Source organism: Vicugna pacos, chromosome 1 (assembly GCF_048564905.1).
Source record: "Vicugna pacos chromosome 1, VicPac4, whole genome shotgun sequence".
Classification (NCBI taxonomy): domain Eukaryota; kingdom Metazoa; phylum Chordata; class Mammalia; order Artiodactyla; family Camelidae; genus Vicugna; species Vicugna pacos.
In genome coordinates, this window is record NC_132987.1 from 77173714 (window position 1) to 77198745 (window position 25032).

Here is a 25032-nt window from a genome sequence, read left to right on the forward strand (position 1 = left end):
ATAAATGGACCCACACAGTTTAAACCCACGTTGTTCAAAGGTAAACTGTACGTTGTTTTCTACTGTGACTGGTTTACTAGAAACTTTTATTTGTTTTAGGGTGACAGCACTATATAAGCTCACTAATTTGTAGATGATTGGCTAGGAAGCTGTAAGTTCACCCTGATATGAAGCTAGCTTAAGATTTGTTTAAAATCAGAGTCAGCATTTCAAGGAAACCAGGACAGCTTAAGTTCTGGTTATGTGGCTATGAATGTTTGATCTAGGGGTATATTCAAACTGTGGCCTCCATTTTGGTTTTTCTTTAACACTACAAATAGAATGAGGTCTTAAGCTGCAAAATTTTGTTGTATCTTGTTATCCATAAATAGCAACTAGAACACTGATTAAGCTGTGGTGGCCATGCGAATGAACAGAATTGACCAGAGGCTTCAACAGCTGCAACCTGAAAAACCACTATCTGAACAGAGGCAATGCACCCAAGGGCTGCTTCCAGGCAATAACTGAGTTCTGCAGGAGGCCTTCTCTGACAGGTGATCTTGGCTGGATTCCTTGACGCCTTGCTGAGCCTTCCTAAGACTGTAATGACACGCTTTCAACTTTCCATCTCTTCCTCACTGGCAGTCAGACTTGCCCTTGTTCCGACAGCTCTTGCAGACTTTTCCATCTCCCTCATCACATGGGCATTTTCTCTAGTAAAATCCCTTTATGTTTAACCCAGTCTTGGTGTCTGATTTTACAGGACCCAGACAGACAAACATTAGTGGTATGAGCAAAAGCATGCAGGAAGACAGGGGTGTGGTACTAGCTCGTCTACCACCAGGCAGAGGGAGGGCACTGTCTGGCTTTGTAGGTGGAATACACACAGCTTCTGGCAGAAGACAGTAGCTGAATTGCTAGATTTCAGTAACCTCTCACCAGTGCATTCTTGATGGCCTTGGTAAATGCTCTCTGGAAAATATTCCAGTGGAGGCGAATGCTGTGACAGGTAGGGATGATACTGGCATTTGAAACATTTGGAGGAGAGCAATGCTTACAAAGATAGAGGGGTTGGCTGGTTACTGCTAAGTTGTATTGACATTCTGCAGAGATTATGGGAAATGAGGGCTGTAAACCATTAGTTAGCAGCTAAACAGCAGAGCCAGAGGGCCTGGGTGGTAGCTTACAAACAGGCCTGTCTTCTGCCAGAAGAGCCGACACAGTTGAACAGCAGGCTGAAGACTTGAAAAAGTCCCAGAGCTCCAGAGACATATTAATCCTCAGCCAAGGCAGGTCAGTTGTGTGAAAGTCAGGGCCCTAGTGGGGAAAACCTAGAACCCTGAAATAGTATAGGGACATCTGAGTGGATGTCCTGAGGATGTCAACTCTGCAACCTTCCAGACCCTTGGGGTTGCAAAGGCAACACACCCCTCCCCAGTAAGAACCAGCATCTCTGTAGCATCTCCTAGCACAGCAGAATTTTCACCCTGTCAAGGCAATAGATGATACCCACACAGGCTACGCCTGCCATCTCTCCTGGCTGCCAGGCCAACAAGAAATCCCAGCTTAACCCAGCTAGAGATGGGCTGCTGGGCCTTATAAGGGAAGAAAGAGACTATGCACATAAACAATTATATATATGAATGAGCTGAGATATACTAGTAGGAGCCAGGAAATTACTCCTGAAAGTGGATTTTGAAAGTGCTTGATCAGTGAGGAAGAATACACAACTGAATAAGCAAGAATTCGTTGACTTAGGGACACTTTATCCAGACCCAGGATTTAATACCCCAACAGGATAGGTAAACTTATAGCTAGGGAAGCTCCTTAGAAGCCTAGCTAACTCTCAATAAAGAAGTTGCCCAAATAGGAGGCAGATGAAGGAATTAAGTAGCTGAGGAAAGTGGGCATGTGGGATGGGTACCTAAAGCCAAAGACCCACCAGAGATGGAGTTCTACAGGAGGGTGCAGAGAGCACACCGTTCACCACCACCACCAGGAACGCACTGATGAGAGGGGCCCCAGCACCTCTACTAAAGTCTGAGGTGGCCTTCTGCTACCAGCCAGGGATGTTAATGCAAGAAGCACTTGCATAGCTGGGCTGCTTAACATCCATGGAGATGAAGGGGCTTTAAGTAACCAAGGCCAGATGGCAGGACTTGTCTGTCAGGAGCCAGGAAGCTGTAATTATCGTAATGACTGGCAAGACCAGAGGGCAGGGCAGCTGAGGCTGCTTGACCCACAGGGAATTGTAGAGACGGTTAGTAGAGCATGATGTCTCTAGGGGCAAAAAAAAAAAAAAAAAAAAAAAAAAGGCAGCTAACAAGGGTGGTGCTTAACATTACAATCAAATAAAGAACAGAGGAGCAGGATGCTGAAAGTGCTTGCCCAGCACAGTCATGATCACTTGCTCAGTTCCCAGACCAGATTTTCACATCTGTAACCCTTTGACTAAAGAATGGGCTGGGGTTCTAGGAGGAAGGACTCTGCCACACCAAGGCCAAGTGTGTACCACGACAACAGAGTGCCTGTATGTGTGATTTGAGTTGATACACTTAGCAGCTGGCGCAATCTCCACACTATGTCCTGGTCTCTGGAGTAAAACCTATCAGTGGGGACAGTCAAATGGAAACCTCTGAAACTGCCTCTCAAGACAGTAAAACAAAAACACTACCATATCCCATGGAGCGGTGTGGCAAAGGTGAATACCAACATTAAATCTGAAGATGCAGGAATGGTGGACTATACCCTATCTCCATTTAATTTGACATTCTGGCCCCTTCAAAAGCCAGACAGCTCCTGGAGAATGTCTGTAGACTGTCACAATGTCAACCAAGGTGTATCCTAGATTGTAGCTTCTATACCAGGCATGGTATGGCTGATAGAGCAAATTAATATGGCATCAGGTACACAATACACAGCCATTAACCTAGTGAATGTATTCTATTCAATCTCAGTCAGGAAAGAGAACTAGAAAGTTTGCATTCACTTGGATGGACACAACTTCATTTAGAATTTTCCCTCAGGGCTATGTTAACTCTCCTGTCCTCTGTACTAGTACAAAGGGATCTAGACCTTCAGGACATCCCGCAGAACATCACACCTACCCATTACATCCATGATATAATGATGATTGAGCAAGAGTTGGCTAGCATGATGGAGGCCTGGGTAAGATGCATGTACTCTAGAGGGTGAGAGAGCAGATTCAGGTGCAAGTCCCCTCAGTGAAGTTTTGAGAACCCAGTGATCAGAGGCATGTTGGGACTTGCTCCAAAGTAAAAGACAAATCACTGTATCCTGAACTCCTCACACAAAGAAGGACACAAAACACATAGGTCTCTTCAGCTTTCAGAGGCAACATATTCCAAATCTGGGAATATTCACTCTACCCATACACAGGGTGATACAAAAGGCTGCCATCTCTGACTGAGGCCCTTAGACTGACTGGTGGTGAAAAGTGAACATTTCTACCCAAATTGTCTTCCCTTTATTCTTCACTTGGGGCCAGTCCTGTACCAAGACCTTACTGCTGACTCAGTCTTTGCCAGCTCCCTTCCCATGTTCCATCCCAGGCATACAGCCTATAAATGAGATTGCATGTCTAATCACATTTCAACCTCTGATTCTTGGAAGACTCTAACAGAAGTGCTTTAGAGAAAAGTCACCTAAAGAATAAGAAATCATTGCCATCTTTAAAAGGAGGCTCTAGAGGAAACAGAGGGGATGAACTGAATTTACAGAGTGAGGAGAGGATGGTCACATGGGGTAAGAAACAATGAGAGTGTGTGCAACAGTTCTCATCACTCCACCCTCTCCAGTCCCAGCTGAGAAGAAGCTAGAACCATCATCTGGTGTGAGTAAGAGTTCATCAGAGGTGTCATTAGCATGACTTTGGTGGCACTGACTACAAAGCCAGACAAAGGCAGAAGAGATAAAGAGTCCAATCAGCCACTATTAAAATATCATTACAATATTATTTAGGTCACCAATGAAAAATTGGTAGCTCAGCCAGACAAGAAGACTGTTAAATATTTCAACTAGGTGGTTAAGGATTAATGAAGAAAGTCAGTTACTACCAGGTAGAGAGTTGCAATCTCAAATCACAGGGAAGTAATTTAACTTTGTTTAATTTAGCAATTTTAGGGTCAAACTTGAACCAATTTAAAATAACCTACTATGATAACTATGCACTTAACAGTCTCCTCATTGTGGTGACTATTAAAAGGGCTTGAAATATCTGTCTCATATTAGAAGAATCATCCTGGCCACATTCAGCTACTGGGTCTTGAATTCTAGTCAGTGATCTCTCAGCTGTAGGGGACAGGAACACAACACATCAAAATATGCCACTTTGGCATAAGAATTCTCTTGAGCTGAAGACAGTTGAAAAATAGCAGGTGCCAAAAAAAGCTCTTTGCCATCCTTGACATTTTCCTAAAACCAAACTTAGACTCTTGAATCACTGGAGACTCACCAGCCCAGAGACAGCACTGAGTAATCTACCATAACATGCCTTATCCAAATAACCTTTATCTTCCACTGGTTCCCCCCATGTATATACCTTGGAAGCTTAAAGCCCTTTTCCTTTGTCCTGTCTCTTCTCTACACATTTACTGTTCTTCATTAAAATACTGCACAAGCCCAAGTTCTAACCACCCCATTGATTTATTCATCACTGAGTTTATCCTGCATGTACGTTCACTGCACAAGTTAATAAACTGTTTATTTTTCTCTTGTTAGTCTATCTTTTGTCAGTCTAATTTGCAGGGCCTCAATCAAAGAATCTAGAAGGGTAGAGGAAAAAATTTTTTTCAACTTTAATTTATTGGATACTTTTTCTTAGCCATTATTTATTAGCTTGGTAACCTTTACTCATTTGAGATGATGAAACAATTCCCTTTGTAGAGGCAGACACCCAGGAAATTAGTAAAATGTATGTCCCAAAGAACATCACCCCTTGAATTATCTAAGACCCTGTAGCTCATTCTGAATTCAAAATTTTATATTTATTTTTATTAAAAAGGATCCCTGCTCCCAAACTGCATAAGATTTAGGCCCCACAAAGCCCAGATATGTCCCTGGAGGCTTGTATAGCAGGCTGAGAAGTACAGATTTGTCCTAAAGCGGGGCATCATGTAAGGATGCCAGGCAGGACAATGATGTGTCCATATTTGCATTTTAGAAAGATTACTCTGGGAGCAATGCAGACAAAAGTGTGCGAGCGGACCAGACGTGCAGGGGAAAATATAAGGAAGCTGTCATTGTATTCCAAGCAAGAATAAAGACTTTTTCTTTTTATTTTATGAAAGGACTCGGTGTTTCCTTTGAAAGAGCAAGATCCTCTGGGGCATTTTTACTCATAAAAGCTCTGGCCTCCCATTTCAGAAGTATTATTCTTCCTGCAAGAGGCTGAGGAGATTCAGATCTTTTGCCGTGTAACAGTCTGTCCTTGCCTTCAGAAAGTAAAATATGGAGTTTCCATACTCAACAGTGCTAACTGAACAGCGTAAGGAGAACAGCAAGAATTTGTTTTAAAATTAGCTGTCAATTTAAAAATTGAAAACAGTTTTCCACAGAACTTTTTAACCCACTAAGAGATTCAAATAGAGTATATGCTGTATTCCTGGATGATAAACTCAATATTACAAAAATACTGTGAGAGTACACATTTTAACATTAAATAAATTTGGAGCTCATCTGGAAGAAGGCTCTATCGTAATCAAGACAGCTGAGAGAATTAGAGGAGGGGGATGCCCTACCTGAGAGTAAATCTTGTTTTAAAGCTTCAAAAACAAAAACAAAAACAAGTTTTTTTTCACAGGCATGAGGATAAGCAAAGAGAAGTCTGTTCAAAGTCTGAAATCTGGAAATAGACCAAATAAGTATAACCATTTCACAGGAACAGGGAATGGGCTGGTAGATGGCTAGCCATTCTCTCACAGCTCTACGGTATGAAGGGGAACCATCAATTCCTGCTCGACGGCGGAGCTGTGGGGACCATCTCCCTTTCTTTCTGGGGGCTTAGGCAACCACACAGTCTACATGTTCTCAATTGTCTATTCTTCCTCAGAAAGTTACTATGACAAATCCATTCTCTGCTTTGGGGTACTGGGGAGAAGGAAGAAAAGTCTCATACCGAGTTTATGAGCATTCCTTTGAACCCTGTAGCCACAACTTTTTAAAATGTATTTTGGGCATGCAGGCCAAACACAAAGACTTATTTGAAAATAAGTTGTTAGAAAGTCATAAAAAGAGTTTTTGGTTTATGCTCTTGATTCAGGGCTATATTGGGATGAGTTCTTTAGAAGGCACTTAAACACATTTCAATTTGAATTCTTGGTGAATGGGCCACAAGCGCATGCTCTTCTCCAGATTCTGGAAATATTTGACTGTATATGGCGGACCCCTTGCCAAAGTTCCGAAATAGAGTCAGCTCATGCCCCCCCTGCACCTTTAAGCAAAAGGCTAAAGGGCATCAGCCCCCAAAATAGACACAAAGGAGAGGAGCCATCACCTTTGCTCTGAAGTTTGGCTCTCCAGGTGAGAAACTATCTCAATCATATTAATTCTCTTACTAATTTCTCATAATTCTTCCCAACCCTTCACAGCCTCAGAGACAAATGGGACTCCAGAGAGAGAAATCATCATAAGCCATGGGGCTCCAGAGGAGGCACAACTGACTTTGGCTTGTGGAAGAGTAGGATTAAAGAAGTCTGGAGAGCCTTCTACCAAAATACACTGTACTTCTCTGTACCCTAGGTTGCACCTGCCAATTCTCTCTTGTATCCCACAATGGAGTATGAGCTATTTGAGCACAGAGACCAGGCTCATCAGTCTTTGTATCATCATGCCCGAGAATAGTGCCTAACACATTACATGTACTGAAGTATCTGCTGTGCAAAAAAAAATCTAGAAAATACTCTGTGGCTGTCAAAAGCAAAACACTGATCTCTGGGTCTATTAGTTGGGGTTTCACATTCACACCTTCAGAAAGGAAGGAAAAAAGTTCTCTCATTGTCGCAATCTCACTAGATGCAAAGGCAGAATGGATTACTTGTTCTATTCATGAAGCAAAATATGAAGGTTTGGAGTAGGAAATTACCTCTGCTAAATAGCCAGGAATAAAAATAAGGTGTTTGGATATAATGTTTTATGACCATGTAATGGTTTGAGCAATGGGTTCCAAAACTCAAGACAAGGTGCCAATAACCATTTGAAAACCAGGCTGTCAGAAAGCCTGGTGTATTGTGCACTGAGATGCAGAGTTGTACCATGAAAATGTAAAATGTAGAAAATTTGGTTTTACTAGGCTCTAGGGACTCCCATTAGGAAAGATTCTTATGATGTTTGTAATTTACTCTGTCTTGAATTTAATTTTTCCTTGGAAAAATGCTGCCCCAGGCTGTAAAATAAATTGAATCTTCTCAATCTAGATTTCAGAGAATAAACCTATTTCTATTTAATCTTCAAAACTCTGACAAATTGGATCAATCTTTCTTGTTAGTACCCAATATGTATCAAATTAAGTGTTACTAATATATATGATGAAATAGAACTCTTATCAAGAAACTAGACTGAATGTTTCAATATTTGCAGTTACTTATCTATTTTCCCATCTGATAGTATATACTATAGCTAATCAATCTTCATCAGACTTAAAAAAAAATCTTGGTTTAAGACCATCTTCACTACTTCAGTACACATCCCACATAAGAAATTTGGAAGTGTTGCATTTTAATGTCACTTATTGTAGTAAAAGCTGCCAGTGCCTGCCCAGATCCCTTTTCACCCAGGCTGATGTCCACATACACCAGCTGCTATGAGTATTGGCTGCTCAGTGTTCACAGCTCCATCTTTCTCCAGAAAATTACCCTTGGCCAATAGAAGCCACCTCACCCAGTGATGTCTGGGACAGCCCACAGCCAATGACCCAGGGAGAAAGGGGTATAAAGGTCGGTTTTCCTGCCCCAAGTGGGGCATTCTGTGGTGCCATTTGTGCCCCAGAGAACATATCATGGTACCTGTTCTGTTGAATCCACTATGTTCTATTGAATATCCTTCCTGATACCTAACAATCATTTTTTCACTATTCTAATTGCTCCTCATCCCAGTTCAGGACATCTCTCACCTGACTATTAATATTGCCATTTGAATCGATTTTCAGCTTCCTACTGTCCTTCTCTTCAATATTGCCAGAACACTCTAAGATGCAAATTTAATCATCTTTCACACCACTTCCCACAACACACACAACTCTACTTAAAAGCCTTCAACAATCATCCCCATTACACAGAGGCAGTAAACTGAACTCAGATCACGTACATACTTTGTTTCTTCCCTAAGAAAATGAGACTGTGGAGCAAAGTCAAGCCTTAAAATATGTACAATATAATTGGATGACATTTACCTACCCTGAGAGCCAAAGTTAGCTCAAGTACTTAACTACCATCTTGGGGGAGCTAGAAGACTTCCATTAGTACAGAAGAACTAGAAAACAAAGTAAATCCAGGGGAATGGGTTACAAAACCACTCACTTTCCTTTCTAAGTTAGGGTGTTTGTTACAGCAAGTTAGGACTTAGTGTGTCCTACTGGTGTTTTGGGCAAGAATCTCTTGGACCTCTGGCCCAGGATCTCTTGGCACACTGGATAGGAAATTTCACAGGTTCAGAGGATGATGACTGGTTTCCAGGTGGGTGAGTATATATTAATCCTGGAAAACTGCAACACTAAGTAATGATAAAGTCAAACCTACAGTAGTAATAATTTTGTTAAAGAATAGTGTGTGCCTATTTGATACTAAGTATTTAACGCTTGAAAATTTAGCCTATTAAAGGAACAGATTGACTTGTGATTCTAGTTTACAATATACAGTTGAGTAACTGATTTAGACTTTTGGTTTTACCTTGAAATCTATCTTTACAAACAGTATTGGAATACTGAATAGAATTTATTTCCCTCCTCTCCCAGTTTTTACTTTTTAGATTCAGGAGATTTTATAGTATCTGGAATAATCTGTCAGACAATATTAAAATAATATAATAAGTTTAGGAACAGCCTAAAACTTCTATAGGAATTTAAGTTGTAAATCCCCTCCTTAAACTTGACTATAACAAATTTACTACATTTACAAATTGAATAAAATTTGAATATCAAAAGAATAAGGCTCCTCAATTTTGACCTTTAGTGCATTAATAAATCAAATATATTTAGCAACTAAAGGAGCCCCTGAAATAACATTCTGTGTAGAAAGGTCACCCTCAAAGGCATTAGGATCTCACAATGACATACAAATCCAAGTTCAGATCCTTGCAAAATCACACAACATGGCAAAACTGAGCAGAAATCCTGCAGGACAAAAAAGTCCCTTTCTTGAGATGGTGTGTGAGTTTTCTAGTTCACCATAGTCCCTCCCCACACCAGGTACACACATCACTCAATCACTCATTTACCTTTACATTCCTGGTCCTTATAACGGCATTTGCTATTTCAACCTATGCATCTAGAGCAGTGGTTCTCAACCAGGTGTGATCTTGTCACCCAGGGGCTGGTTGGCAATGTCTAGAGATATTTTTGGCTGTTACAATTATAGGTGGGTGCTACTGGCATCTAGTGGGTAGAGGCCAGGGATGCTGTTAAAATCTTACAATGCACAGAGAAGCCCCAACAACAAAGGATTATCCAGCCTAAAATGTCAATAGTGCTAAGGCTGAAAAATCCTGACCTAGGAGAAAACATCTAAAATCCTGCAACATGGCACAGAGGCCTTGCAATGATCTATTATCTGCGTATCCTGGACATTGACATTAAGCGGGTCACAAGTCACCTTCTTTCTTCACTGTTTACAGAGTCCTCTTTTGTATCTAATTTCTTAAATTCTGATGGGTTTCTCTTTTCTTTAAAATTTGTTCTTTATTTCCATCAAGAAATCCTTCCTTACATTGAAATTAAAGATACTCTAATTTGCTTCCTGCTAACCATCCTACAAATATTTCACATTTATATCCTCAATCCATCTGGAATTTACGTGCTGGAATTCAGAGGTATAATTTTGTTTCCATGCAGATAACCCATGACTTCAACAGCACTTACTGAATAGCTTATCTGTCTCCACTGGTTGGTAACACCAACTTTGTTATACACTGAATTTCCATATAAACTCTCACCTGTTTCTAGGCTATTTTCTATTTATTCCTGTGATGTCACTGCTTTAAGATATACTTTCCCTAGGAAATTTACTATCTGATATGATTCCTTCCTCATCCTTCTTTATTTACTCCTACATAAATTTACTCCTATATAAATTTTCATATCAGAGCTCTTGGAATTTTAGTTGAAACTACACTGAGTTTATGTTTAGGGTAAAAATAATTGTTTTTTTTTATTCATGATTATTATATCCCTATTTGGATTTTCCATGACTTTCAGTAAAGTTTAACAATGATTCTGTGATCATAATGATAGACTTATTCCTGGGTGCTATATATGGTTTGTTTTTCATTTTCAAGTAAGTTTTCTTTAGTTTGCATCTTGTATATGGCAACCTTGCTGAGCTGTCTGTGGATTCTTTTGGATCTTCACTCAATCGTACACCTGCAACAGTTTCTTCTTCTGCTATACTTAACCCCAATTTTTTGTCTCACTGTACTGGATCTGATCTCTAGTACAGTTTTGAAGAGTAGACATCTTCACCTTGTTATTGACTTTAAGAGGCTTTGCCTCTAATACTTCACATTTAAATATCACTTTTTTCTTTCTAAATTTGTGGGAGATACTTTCTATCAGGTTAAGGAAGTTGTATTCAATTTGTGGTTTCCTAAGTTTTTAACATCCCAAATTAGTGGTACCAAGCCACAAAACAGCTTTGTTTATTCTTTAAGCCTGCCCAATCTTCTTGGAGGGCTTGTTCTTATATTGGAAATGCAGCTGGAAAGCCTTCCTCCATTTTTGAACCTACCTCCTTTACATCTGCAGCCTTACTCACCATCTTTCAGGGAAATCCACTTACCTTAAATCACTTTAAATTGGAATGCTGTTCAGCTTTCAGATTAGCCCATTCTCAGAAATATCTTAGGGATGTTAAAAATTACCTCCTGTCATTTCACAGATAGTTTGCAAGAGATAAAAGTCAAAGTCAGAAGCCTGGCTATTAATAGTGGTCAACACAGAGCCAGGGATAAATCTTTAAGATTCTTAAAAGGAAGTATAAAAATGTCTCAACATTCCATTATCCTCAAGCTCTTATTTAACTCCTGAGTCAACCAAAGAGCTAGTCCTGCAAAAATACTAACCCAAATGAACCCCAAAGCCCCTAAGTGACTGAGACAGTTGGAAGAGGGTTTTAGAGTGTAACCTTACACACATGTAGGAAACTACTTCCATCAGGGAAAAGACCTTTGGAAGCATTAAACTATCATGGGTAAATAAATTATTGTAGGTAAAGATTCAGCAGAAATAATCCCTAAGGCTTTTAAAAATGAAGTTTCAGTGTTTTTTTCCCATCTTTTTTCTGTGCAAAAACATGCAGTGTTGAACAAGTGGCTTTTCCTTTATTTCTTTCATTTTTTCTGTGCCAGTTACTAGGGGACACTTTGTTTTCATCTTTTTTCTTCTCACAGTTAAGGGGAAAAAAATATTCTTCATATGGTTTTCAAGTCAGGCTACAGTAGTATTGTACCTGGGAAGGAAATGGCTAGGCTCTGGGAGAGCTGTTGTTTTTTTTCCCCCAATCAAAATACACATGTTGTTGGAGGGTTTCTCATCAGCCAAAAAACAATGTTTGACTATTTCATCCTGAGTGCTACATATAACTTTCTGAGAATGTCAGAATATCTTCAAGTGAACATCTCCCTGATAGTTATCAATATACTTGGAAAGTCTGACACCTTTCTGACAGTCATTTAAAAAGCCACAGGTTGCTTGTTGATTAATCAAGGACCATAAAGCATATATGTGAGCTTCCATTTTTCTTTCAATCCTAAAAAGCTAGGTATCAACCTTGTACTCTGAAAGTTACACAGACATACAATATCCCTCCCCCACATGTGCGGTGGCTGCAGTTGGGATGTATGGGGAAGAAACGGTTCTAAGGAGGCAAAGAAAACAATTTGGCAGTGGGGTAGGGTCAATTTTCCCAGTCACTTTTACTAAAAGCAGCTGTTGATGACTTATAGTAGGCAAACAATGTTATTTAAAAAACAGTTCTCAGTGGCCTTCCCCTTTGGGTTATTTTCTACATAAATCAGTTATTTTATGTACTTCTTTGATAAATTGAAAAAGATATTTTCCCTTCTGATTTGTCTCTTTGACCCTTTACTGATATCAGAAACAGGTTAGGTCTAGACTAATATTAAACTGGAAAGTGTTCCTCTGCCCATTTTTCTAACAAAAATATTGCAGATAAATTTCAAACTTCTGCTACGTCAAAAAAATGGGCTTCTTCTATGTTCTCTAGTAGCAGATACAGGATATCTGTGATCGATCAAAAATCACAAATACAAACCCATGTTCAACCTCTTGCCACAAATTTTCTTCTCCCAGGAAACCTCCAGCTGCTACCACTTACTTCATTTTCTATGTAGCTGATAAGAAAACCGCTTGATACACAAGCCTTTTGTGAAAACTGTGAAGTTGTTGTCAATTATGTTCCCTTTCTTGTATTTTCCAGCTCAATAGCTGCAGAGTGCAGTAGTGACACTGTCTTTAGCCACACTTAGCGCCATGGCACAGGGAAATCTCTTTCAAGATTATCTCCATTACTTTGTTGATTTTTAACAAGGAACCCCAAAACTTTATACTGCACATAAGGGGCTTGAAACAGATTAAGCAATAGGGTGTGACTTTAGGATCCTTGTTTCTGAGGCAGAACAAATTCTACCCCATGCCTCCTTTCTGCTCATCCTCTGCTCTTCTCCCGCCCCACCCACCCCCAACCAACAACTCCTTTCCTAGCCCTGGAGCAACAGGGGGAATTATTAACACTCCAAATGTTACAATATACTGTTAAATCAAATACAGCATTCCTCAGTGAGAGAAAGATTAAGAAAAATACGAAAACTCTCACTGGAAAGTTTCTGAGGTAAAGAGAAACCTACGATATCGACTATCTTTACAATTGTGAAAACTTTCAATTTTGAGAAGAAAATAAAAAAGATACCAGTGAGGTAGCGTAGCCTTCAACACTGCGCGTCTTTCTCTCTTTAAGGTTTCAAACGGCTACCAGCTGACTCAGACGCCGGCTCGGGGCCCGTGGTAACCACCGGCCCGAATTCCTCAACACTGCTAACGACGACCCGAAAAGCCTGCAGAAAGTCCTCGGCCGCTTCCCTCCACGCCTTTTAAAAGGAAGCGGGAGACTGCACGGCCCGCCCCGCGACGCAGAGGCCACGCTCTAGTGGGTGGGGCTATCTCCTAGCCACCGCCTCCCCAGCTGGAGGGGGACGAGCGACGTGACGTCATCCAGGAACCCCTCCCTGGTTGGAGGAAATTTAGAAGAGCGTAGCGGGAGAAGGAGGCGGAGTCCAGTTTCCCTGGTGATGGGTTGCCCGGCGGTCGCCTGGTAACCGGTCGCGGAGGTCCTGGCTGCTGCAGCGCAGGCCGCGGAGGTCTCTGGGCCCGAGCCAACGCTGGGTTCCTTCTGTCTGTTTTATCATGGCTGCCGCCGCGGCAGTGGTCACGCCGTCGGGATTGGAGGATGGGGTGTCTCGGTCCCGCGGCGAAGGGGCGGGGGAGGTGGTCGTGGAGCGGGGGCCCGGCGCGGCCTACCACATGTTCGTGGTGATGGAGGACCTGGTGGAGAAGCTGAAACTGCTCCGCTATGAGGAGGATCTCCTCCGGAAGAACAACCTGAAGCCCCTGTCCAGGTGGGTGCTCTCGTCCCGCAGCGCCCGGGTGCCGGCTGGGCCCTGGGGAGACGCCTTTCTCCGGCCTTGTGGGTAACAGGGAGCGCGGGTTAGCAAGCACTTGCCTCCATTTTCCTACTCAGGAAAGGGCACTTCACCCCAAACTTGGCGACGTAGGGCCAGGCTGCTCACGGAGTTTAGACATGGTATTTTGGGGGAAAGAGTAAAGTTTGGGAATTACAGAAAGGACTGGAAGACAGCATGCCTAGAGTACACACGCAGCTCCGTAAAACACAAACTGTTTTTTCTGATTATAAATGAAGGTACTTATTGTAGAGAACTCAGAAAACACAAGAAAATGTATTTTAAAAAATATTGCAGCCACTCACAATCTCATTCCCAAAGATGGAAGAAAGCTGTTATCATTTTAGACTGATCACTAGTTTTTGTTTTCCTCTTAGAGAACCTGTCCCTACAACTGGTAACCATGGACCTTGTTGAGCACTTTATATGCATGCAGTTCATAAACTTGTTCACTAATTGCTGTGGTTTAAAAGACTTATGCCTTTGCAATAACAGTACTCTCTGAAGCTGAGAAATGGAAAAGACAAATGAAATGACAACTATTGGAATTGTCTGTCACAGAGCCTAAAGTTCTGCCCTTGTTCTGGGAGGGAAAAAGCCCATCATATCCTGAAGTCACTGGCATTGGTCGCTGAGGGTGGTGGACAGCTAGCACTTTTCTCTTCCAATTGGCGTAACTTAGTGATAGCCTCATAAATAAGTTTTATAGCTTTCCTAAATGTTAGTACTTAACATTTATTTTTTGTGTTAATTTTTTGTGTTTATTTAATTGTGTAAGAGGCAATTTAGATTAAGAATCTGTAGTACTTTCTCTTAATGGCTATATCTAGACTCGAATAATTTCCCTTGACAGTTTGGATCTCATTCCTCGCTCTCTTCTAATGACTTGCATTGGAAGATACGTAGGCTTCATGTAAACTTCATATTGCTGTCAGTCCATAATATGAGAAAAGTTATAGGAAAAAGTAGTGTAGCTTGATCCATGAACAAAATGGTAGGATTGGAAATTATTACTTTAATGAATTGATCAGGATGGTATAAACAACCAACATTTTCTATGTAATAAATAGGCAGTTTTTTCTCCAAATATATATTTCAAACTCAAAGAACATGGCCTTGAGATTCTATTGATATAATCTCTGAAATATTTTGTCAGGAGTTCGGCAGGATACTTTGAGTTATGGGTTTGCGTGGAGATACCCTTGTTTAACGGCTCTTGAAGTGTGGTCATCAGACTAGCAACATGAGCAACAACCTGGGAACTTATTACAAATGCAATTCTGCAGGTTCCTTCCCGGGTCTTGTGTATCAGAAATTCTAGGAGTAGGGAGGGCCTAGGAGTCTGTGTTTTAATAGTCCTTCCAGATGATTTTTGATGCCTGCCAAAGTTGAGAACAGCTGTCCTCGCTCTGCAGTGTCTATCAGTATCCATTCCTCTGTCTTGGAGTTGTTATCAGCTGATAAAGAAAAGATGAATTGTTAGTGGTGGGTGACCATATACTTGAGGGGACTTTGTGGCCTTTTTGTCTTCCCAGCTTTTCTTATCTTCCAGAACATTTACACTTTTCTGCAGGAAAAAGTTTGGGAAACAGGAAGGAGCAGACTGCTGATTCTTAGGAAAACAGTTATCATAGCTATAGATCCAATTATAAACATAATAGTGATAGCTACACGTAAAAAAGCAAAATAAGACCTTTTCTCAAACTAACTTGAATGTTGTTGCTAGCAAGTTTTATTCCTGATATGTTTAGGTAATATCATGTTGATCCTCACAGGACTGTTTTTAGTTGGCTAGCGGGTTTAGCAAAAGTCAACAAATGTTTGTTAGATCGGGGATGTGATACGCAGCGGTTCTTAATCCTGGCTTTACCTTGAAACTTGGAATCACCTAGGAAGCTTTTGAAACATGCCCATTACTGGAGTACTGATTTAATCCGTTAGTGAAGAACTAAAGTTTAGTCAGGTTGCAAAATTTTGACGAGTTCTTCAGGTGAGTCAATATGCAGTCAAGATGAGAACAACTGTTTAACACAGCGACAGATTAGAAATAGTAAGTAAAGGCAACAGTGACACTGTAAAAAATGTAAAAATGCATATTGAGTCATCATTAAGGTCTATTTTTAAAACTCTGAAATTCTCTTAATTCCAAATTACCTTTTTCAGGAGGTACTCTCTTATTAATTATTCCTGACACATAAATGATTTTGGCCAAAGTTCTACATATGCAATTTTTTTAACATGTCCTGCATTTTTATGGATATAAGGTCTTTGATCTAATATTTTGTGTGCAGTAGTAATTGCCCTTCTCCTGTTGATTAAAAACTTTAATGTGAGTGTTGTGGATTACTAGAAACTTTGAAGAGTGAATTATCAATGTCTTTTGATGTTAAAGTCATTTGGAAAAAAAAGTCCTTTGGCAATTTTGGATTTAGCTCCTTTAGCTACTATAGACTTATTTGCAGTATTTCTTATTCTACCCTTCCCTTTTATTTTGAAACAGACACTACTTTGCACTGCCTACCAACCCAGGGGAACAGTTCTACATGTTTTGCACTCTTGCTGCTTGGCTGATTAACAAAGCAGGACACCCTTTTGAGCAGCCTCAAGAATATGATGACCCTAATGCAACAATATCTAACATATTATCTGAGCTTCGAGCATTTGTAAGTATAAAGAACTCTCTTCTTTCTGCATGTTCTCAAGTTAGGAAATTTTTAGCATAGGTAGCCGAGCAACATAAATGCTAGCCTTTTGGAAGAATTCTCTGTAAATAACTATATGTATACACAAATACATACATATATACATAATTATATCTAGATTAATTTTCAGGTAAAATCTCAGAATGATTGATCTTATAACATTAATGCCACTTCTAAAAATGTTTAGTGTACACTCTTTACAGCCAAAAATAATAATATTTTTCTTAAGTCTTGATATGTCTGAGGTGAATTTATGAATACTTAGTTCTCCTTCCAACAAAATGATAAAAAATAAAAGAAACTAGGATGCTGAAACAATGTATTAAGGGAACTTTCACTTAATATGCCACAATAGCGGTTTTTTCATTTCTGACTTTTCCTGGGGACAAGCAGTAAGAACTTTTGGCACGCTCATTATTAATTTTTGACAGGTGAATTGCTTCATCCTTCATATGGTTGTTCAACGATATGATATCACTTGAGTAGTTATACAGATTTTTCATCCTAACAAGATCAGTGATTTGTTCTGCTGTCATGAGGTTATGACCTCTTAATTTTATACCTTTGACAATAAAACATCTTTATTTTCCTTTAGTGTTTATGTACCAATGAATTAAAAAAAGACTAAAGAGATGGATTTCTAAGAAGCAATGTGATTATAGTTATTTTTAATCATATTTAAGGGATAGAGAAGTGATATGCTTATTCAGCAGTACTTTGCTTAAAATACTTTGACATTTGCAGTATAAATAGAAAATAACACCCAGTTTATCTTTTGTATTTCAGGGAAGAACTGCAGATTTTCCTCCTTCAAAATTAAAATCGGGTTATGGAGAGCATGTATGCTATGTTCTTGACTGTTTAGCTGAAGAAGCGTTAAAATATATTGGTTTCACCTGGAAAAGGTAAAGATTACCCAACCTGGCATTAGTAATTCTATGTGCATAGCTTTTTCTTCTAAGGGTTTGGAGCTGTTTAATTGAACTGATAGAAAGTGTTTCCTCTTGACTGTTCTAAACTGAAAATGCCACAGGTGACTAGAAAATTCAGTACAGACAAAACTGGGATATCTGGTGTCTTCAGAACCATTTCTGATATTGTGCCTTTTTCCAGTTTAAACATATAATTATTAAACTTTTAATTGTAACTGTGTATCCTGGTTAATTTAGGAAATTTTTAAAAAGTTTCTTTGCATATATTTATACAACCAAACATAGTTTATATATGAAGGTAACTGAAAGCTGCAGATTTAAGGAAAAAAATGGAAATTAATATAGTATTTCAAATGCTTACAGTGACTTGGCAAGAATAACACTGAAGAAGCCACCTGACACTTTGTTAGACATTGTTCATTACTTCTTTCTCTGATCTAACTGTGATTTGTTTATATTTCTGTTATTGTATTTATCCCATGATATTAAAGTCACTTGTTTACAGGTCTGGCTTTCTTGCTAGAAATTATGAAATCTTTGTGCTGTATGGTAGTTAGCACAGCATTTGGTATATCATAGATGCTCAATAAATATTGACCATATGGATGAGGGAATAACTAGAAACTGTCAATTTGTATAGGTTATAATTAGAAAATATGAATGAAGATTGGGATTATTGATAGGTTAGAGATTGTGGAAGGCATTATTCAGGTAAAACATGAAAAGACAATGGTTTTGGATTAGAACTAATTTCTTGGAAATCTGTATATATTATTTGTATATTTTAATGTATATTCAGTTACATTCTCTTAGGTAATTAATCTACCCTCTATTAATGAATACTTTTAAAAACTTACTTAGGTCATCATCAGGTTGAGCCGTATGAAATTACGGATATCCATCTTTTTTTTGAGCTAAAAAATATCAATTTCATATGTTTCAACCCAAACATTACCACTTAGTACAATATGAAGAATGTCTGCGTGATCTACATTACTTCTTTGTTAGATTCCACAAAAAGTTATGAGATATGCTACTCCATTTGACATTTTTTAAATTATTAAATCTATTGCCCAGTACATTCTAAAATCACCAGAAGCCGTTAGTATTCCTACCACTATTACATTTGGTACTTCCTTTGTTTCTGGGCATACCTTATTCTTGGCCGTGTATTGTGATTTGGATAATATATAGGGATCATATGTACATGGAGGGGAAAGAGGGGAAACATTGAAAATTGAGATTAGAGAAGGTATCAAGTATGTAATATATAAGTTACATGGAAGTTACATGTTTATAGGTGCTTATTTATGTATCTAAATATGCTAAAACAAATCCCAGAAAACATAGAAACCCTAGAAAAACATTGCCTTTAAGATTTTATCTAGTTCTAATTAGTAAAAAAAAAAAAAAAATAGGAAATTTATTCTTTAAGAAGATTGATCTGGTTTGTAGTACTTTCCTTCCTTAAAATTGAACGTCAATTTTTGTATTTTATTAACCTGCCTGAGGTATGGATTTTTAAAATAAGTTTCCAGAAATAAACGCAAATACTTTTCAGCATTTTCAATATGGGAAATACATGTCATTAATCTTAATGGAGAAATGAGTGTTCAATATGTAGTGTTAGGACCACTGATTAGATTCTGGAAATAAGAACAAAGCTGGAGCCCTTCCTGTTACCTCTATCAAAATAAATTTCAGGTCAAAGATGTAAATGTGAAAAATGAAACTATAGGAGTACTAAAAGACCAAAGGCATTGTGTGAGGAAAGAGCTTTGCATATATGTTACTAAAGCTAGAATCCATGCAAGAAAATGTTGCCAAGTCTGTAATAAGAATTGTAAGGGTCCTCAGTAGCCAAAATTGTAAGTAATAAAATAGGAAAGATATTTTTAACACAGCAAAGCTATGATGTTTTTAATATACAAAAGGGCAAAGGGCATAAATAGGCATTTCACTGAAAAAGAAACACGCATAACCAATTAAAACATGAAAAGGTATTCAACCACTCCTGTGAAAGAAAAGCAATTAAAGCAAGAATGAGGTTTTTTCACTTAGATGATTAGCAAAGATTGAAGTTTGTTTACCATATTGATGAATGTGTGGAAATAGAGTCACTGTTGTTGGGAGTGTAAATTAGGGTAACATTTTGGAAGCTGGTTTTGACAATATCAAGCAAAACAATAAAATACACAAAGTTGTTGATCCAGCCATTCTACTTGTACAGATTTATTTTAAATGATATACATAGATGATAAATGTGTAAGGTAAGGATGATCTTTGCAGTATTGTCTAGTAAAGAAACTAGAAATAACCTCAGTGTTCAGGCATAGGTTGCTAGTTATATTAATTATGCTGCTGCTCTTCAATGGAATACAGTGCAGGTGTGTTAAAAGAGAGAGAAAAAAAGATGTACAGTTCACCTTTGAATAATGCAGGAGTTAACAGCATCAAAAATCCCTGTATAACTTATTGTCAGCCTTCCTTATAAGGGCTTCCTCCATAACCAGTTCCACATCTGCAGATTCAACCTACCACAAGTCATGTAGTAGTGTATTATTATTAAAAAACATCTGCATGTAAGTAGACCCACGCAGTTCAAACCCATGTTGTTTAAGGATCAACTGTGTATGTACATTAATATGGTTTATTAGTAAGTGAAGAAAATAGGCTGGATAACATTTTACATGGTATCACCCCATTTATGTAAACTTAATATTTCATATTTGGAGATAAAGATTTTTGCTTCCTTACATGGAAAGCTTCAGGAGGAATACGTGAAACATTTAACAGTGATTATGGGAAGGAGGGACAGGTGAAAAAGGACCAGAACTGGTGTAGAGAGGATCCTTAATATTCATATTATGCCTTTTTGTCCTGCTAAAATGTTTTGTTTTTAACTCTCATCTCATGTTAAGCCTTATTGTTTTAGACCAGCATACCCAGTGGAAGAATTAGAGGAAGAAACTGTTGCAGAAGATGATGCAGAATTAACATTAAATAAAGTGGATGAAGAATTTGTGGTATGTGTGTTGCTGAACTTTTTGGTCATTTTCACCTTTGAATTCATTTCCCTCCTCTTAATTCCCCTAAACTTCCATTTTCTGGAATATATTTTATTTCATTGTTCCTAGAGAATAGAGTGCCTACTATCCATTGTTTAGACCTTTGGTTAAGTTAATGTTCATGTTCTCTAACGATTGAGGTTTGGATTTTAGCAGAGGTTCTTCAACTATAGACAGGCAGTAACAGACCATTAGTTATATAGGTAAATATTTTATTCACAACCATTCATGATCTTAAATAGGAAGAATTTAGAAGAGAACAGTAGAATTTAGGATTAATACATCCTGCTTCATTAAGAACGCTATTCATTTCTCAGGAACTCCTTTATGCTTCTAAAATTAGGATAAATACTACTCTGTGGGAACTTTTAAAAATAATATAAATACCAATATTATTTAAATTGTTGGGCGCCTCTGGGCTTTATCGCATTCTAACATTCTAACCATAGTGTGAAGCTAAATGATCATGTCTCTACAACAGACTAGACTAGTAAAGTGGTAGAAGCAGAGAGCAGTTTCTCACAACCAGAGATGGACTAACCCTGGTGTTTTAAGAAGTATACATATGGTTTGAAATTAAAATGGCAGGAAAAAAACTTTATAGTGTATTTTACTGTCATAAACCAATTAAATTTTCCAGGTGATTTTTTGAATCAATAGATAATAAGTTTATTCTATATTTCACCTTAAAGTAATTTATGAAGGCACTATATGCCACAGATAAATTAATCACTGCCTTATTTTATAGTAAGTGCTGAAAATAGCCATTAAATAAATTAGACTATATCCAGACAATAAAATATTATATAGCCATTAAAAACTGTTTACCAAGAAATGTTAGTAACATGGGGATGATAACTTTTACTATATGTGTAAGCTCAGCTATGTAAAATGTGCTGAAAAAGAAAAATAGTGTCAATATATTAACATTAGTTATATATGAGTAGAAGAATTATGGATGATTATTTTCTTTTCTATGATTCTTTGTATCTTCAAAGGTTTTAATGTGTTTTATCAGCAGTATAAATATGTTAAACCATATGTGTAAGAAAAGATGACTGCTATGTATAGAAGGAAAAAATCATTATAAAACTAATCAATTTAAAAGATACCTTTTTTTAATGTGATAAATTTTTAAAGTTAAGGTAAAGATGTATTCATTCCTGTGTTTACTAAGCACCTGTTTTGTAGCTGGCACTGGGCAAGACCCAGATGGTACTGCAAGTACAGAAACTGAGGCAAGAAGGAGCTTAGCATGATCAAGGAACTGAGAGAAAACCATCATAGCCAGGTGTCCTGGGTACGGGGGAAGATGGCTTAAGATTAACTGGGAAGACAGACCAGATCCAGATCATTTGCAGCATTTTTAAGTAGTTTAGACTTCATTCTTTATGTAATAGATCTTTCCATTCAGGCTTATAAAATTTTAAGTCCTCATATATTTTCAGTTGTTCATCTCATTTATTTTACTCAGGTGGTTTCCGCATCTTGACTTCTTAGTTACTGGTTATTAGTTAATAGTTTATCTACCTGGTCTAGTGCATCAACATTTAGCTTTAAAGGCCTGTAACTCAAAACTGCCAGTCAGGAAAAAAAAAAGCACAAAAACCTGCTAATCAGAAAGAAAACTCTATGAGGGCAGAAACCCAATTTTGCACATTTTTTGTATCTCTAGTTTATTATGCAGTACCTGCTACATAGTAGATATTCATTAAATATTTGACCACAAAATCATCTGCCAGCACATTGCTTGTAACTTTCAGAAATTATAACTATTTTTTTTCTGAAAAAACTTCTTTTTTTTGAAAAACCTTTAAAGTTCAAAGCAGCATTATTGGGTTTGTCAGTTAGAGAAACAAACTAGAAAGCAGCCTCTTCATATATTTCTTGCCAGCTGTGAGGTAAAGACCTACTGTCATGAGCCCATGCAGAAAGCCTCCCTCAAAGGGTTACCTCTGAGGGGGTGAGTTCCCTTATGTCATGTCTCTTGAATTGTTTGCTTTCCTTTCTTCCTTATTGTCATCATATTATTCTAAGGAGTCCTCTCTTCCCTCTCCCACTCCTCTTGCCAAGGGGAACTGGATCAGTGCCCAAAAGCCTTTGGCTGGTGGAATATTACTTCATTTAGTTGCCAAAGTTTGTGAGGTAGCTCAGGGATGGTAAGGATCATTTCTGACAGAGCGATGTTCTTCTGTAATCAATTAGAAACTTGAAACCTTCAATTTCAGGCTGGCCAAATCAAGATAGGACATGTTGATACTGGAAAGAAAGAGAGGGAGGGAGGGTGTGAGGACTGGGGTCACAGCGCAGAGTATTCTCACAGAATGTTCTCACAGTATATAACCATATCCTTAGTAATTGGCAGTAAGAATTAAGAGGATACATGTTAGGCAAAGAAATGGCAGGAAATTATTGAGTGCCTTCTAAATTACTGAGATTAAAATTCTCTTAATTTATTTTGAAGCCATTTTTTTCTGACCCTGTTTATGTTCAGATTTTTTAATGTTCTTTTAATAATATTTAGTAATTTAAATCTTTGTTCTAGTACCTCCTGTTAAAGCTTTTTGCGTGTTAGTGTTCAATCCACTACAATTCGACAAGTGTTTATTGAGCACCTATGTAGACTGCACTGATTATGTTATTGTAAAAGCATTATAAACTTGTCTCGTCTCTCATGGACATCAAGTCATTGGCATTTCAGTCACTTGCTCTGGTTAAGTAGACCATCAGTAGTGCAAACACAGGATAGACTGAGCTATTTCTCAAAGGTGTGTATCTGCATATATGCTTAAGATTTAAGATGTAAACAGATCAGTTTTGTCTACATCAATATGCCCCACTGCCCCCCTCCCTAAAAAAGTAATCACTTGAGTGTATGGAATCAGCATTTATATTGTTCCATATTTTACTAAAATTTTCCCAGTTCCCCAGAGATTAGCATAATTCTCATATCTTACCTTAGTGGCCCAACTCCACAAGTTTCTGAGTAGATCTTGGATGGAGCCTTAAAATGTCCATTTTCACAAGCTCCCAAGTGATGCTGACACTGACGCTGCTGGTCTGAGAACCACTTCAAGAACCAGTGTCTTAAAATATTTCTAAATGCTTAAAGGTAAGGAGTATCTGTCACATCTGCTACTGCAGCTTTTGTACAGCTCTACACGTGAAAGTGTCCACCAAACGACACCCACTTGTTTTTGTTTTGTTTTGTTTTCCTTTACAAGACTCGAGGACCAAGCTCCACTGGGTTTATTACCATGTCCTTAAGCTTTGGATATTCTTGTTAATTTGTTTCACCCACTGTGCCACTTGTCATCACAAAGATGTTTGAAGAGAAAGGGTAGCTAATGTTTTGTCCTACATGCTTATAGAACCTGCTCAGACTGTATTTACTATATATTGGAGAAGGGATTGCTTCTCAAAGGATCGCTTCTGACCCCATTCCCCACACCAACTGGGCTGGGCATCAGGACCAGCTTGGTGTAAACCTGAACTATTTTTTTAGATAGTTAATATCTAAGATACAAGGTTAATATCTTACATATGTATATTTCACATTCTTCAATAAATTTTTAGTATCTTTGAACTTGGGAGTTTAGCTATAAGAGATGAGATGTCAAAAATATGTGTTACTGTGATTGGTCCCTGGAGCAGGTGAGAGTGTCCTATATCTGTCAACCTCTCATTTTTGTCCATTTTAGTCATGTTACTCAAAATTTGCATTAACTCCTTCCAGCATCTATTTCAAATATGCCACTTGGGACTGTTTCTTTTCTGTTCTTATATTTATTTATCCCTTGTTTCGCAGTAGTGGTGTCCTTCTCTCTCTCTCTTTTTTTTTTCTTCAATGACTGTAAAAAAAAAAGGGGGCTTATTTTAAATGGCATTATCAAAACCTCAAAAAACAGATTAGCTGTTAGTAGACTTATGCCCTGCTTTATGCACACTGTTAGGCTTTTAAATACCCTTTCCTACATCAGTCTTTCTGTTGAGCTTAGCATGTTAAGTATGTGAAATCTGGAAATATGTTTTTAATTACAAACTTTTATAATTATTAACTTTTAAACTCTTTTATTTCCCTAAGGAAGAGGAGACAGACAATGAAGAAAACTTCATTGATCTCAATGTTTTGAAGGCCCAGACCTATCGCTTGGTAAGTTACTTGGGATACACATGGGACCAACAAGCAATCAGTACATGTGTTCTGCTGGAAACTGAAATAAGTAGAAACCACGGTTGGCTGTTGTTTTGTGTGTCACTTGAAAAGTAGCTCTCGAAACTGTTTTTCTATACATAAAAATATAATAATAGCAAATATAAATATTAGAGGTACAAATGTGGCAACTACCTGTAAATATCATGGAAAATTTCATGTAAACCGGGAATAGTTTATTTTTCTTGTGTCATTTGTTATCATGGAAAGACATA

General features: G+C 38.2%; 2 protein-coding genes across 3 annotated transcripts in view; one reads left to right on the forward strand and one right to left on the reverse strand.

Annotated features, from left to right (window-relative positions):
* Positions 1-13288, reverse strand: part of HHLA2 (HHLA2 member of B7 family) — a 128742-nt gene extending 115454 nt beyond the window's left edge. Inside the window, 1 exon segment of the mRNA XM_072965684.1 lies at positions 13134-13288. The gene's annotated coding sequence lies outside the window, so the exon portion shown is untranslated.
* Positions 13289-13495: 207 nt separating this feature from the next.
* The window catches only part of IFT57 (intraflagellar transport 57), a 52396-nt gene continuing 40859 nt past the window's right edge, over positions 13496-25032 (forward strand). The window contains exons 1-5 of one of the 2 annotated variants that reach the window (XM_006215913.2): positions 13496-13839; positions 16403-16565; positions 17391-17509; positions 20472-20562; positions 24689-24757. In XM_006215913.2, coding sequence (XP_006215975.1) covers positions 13628-13839; positions 16403-16565; positions 17391-17509; positions 20472-20562; positions 24689-24757 — 654 coding nt within the window. In that variant the 5' untranslated portion in view covers positions 13496-13627. The remainder of the gene's footprint in view (positions 13840-16402; positions 16566-17390; positions 17510-20471; positions 20563-24688; positions 24758-25032) is intronic. The other variant, XM_072965671.1, reaches the window with a different exon arrangement.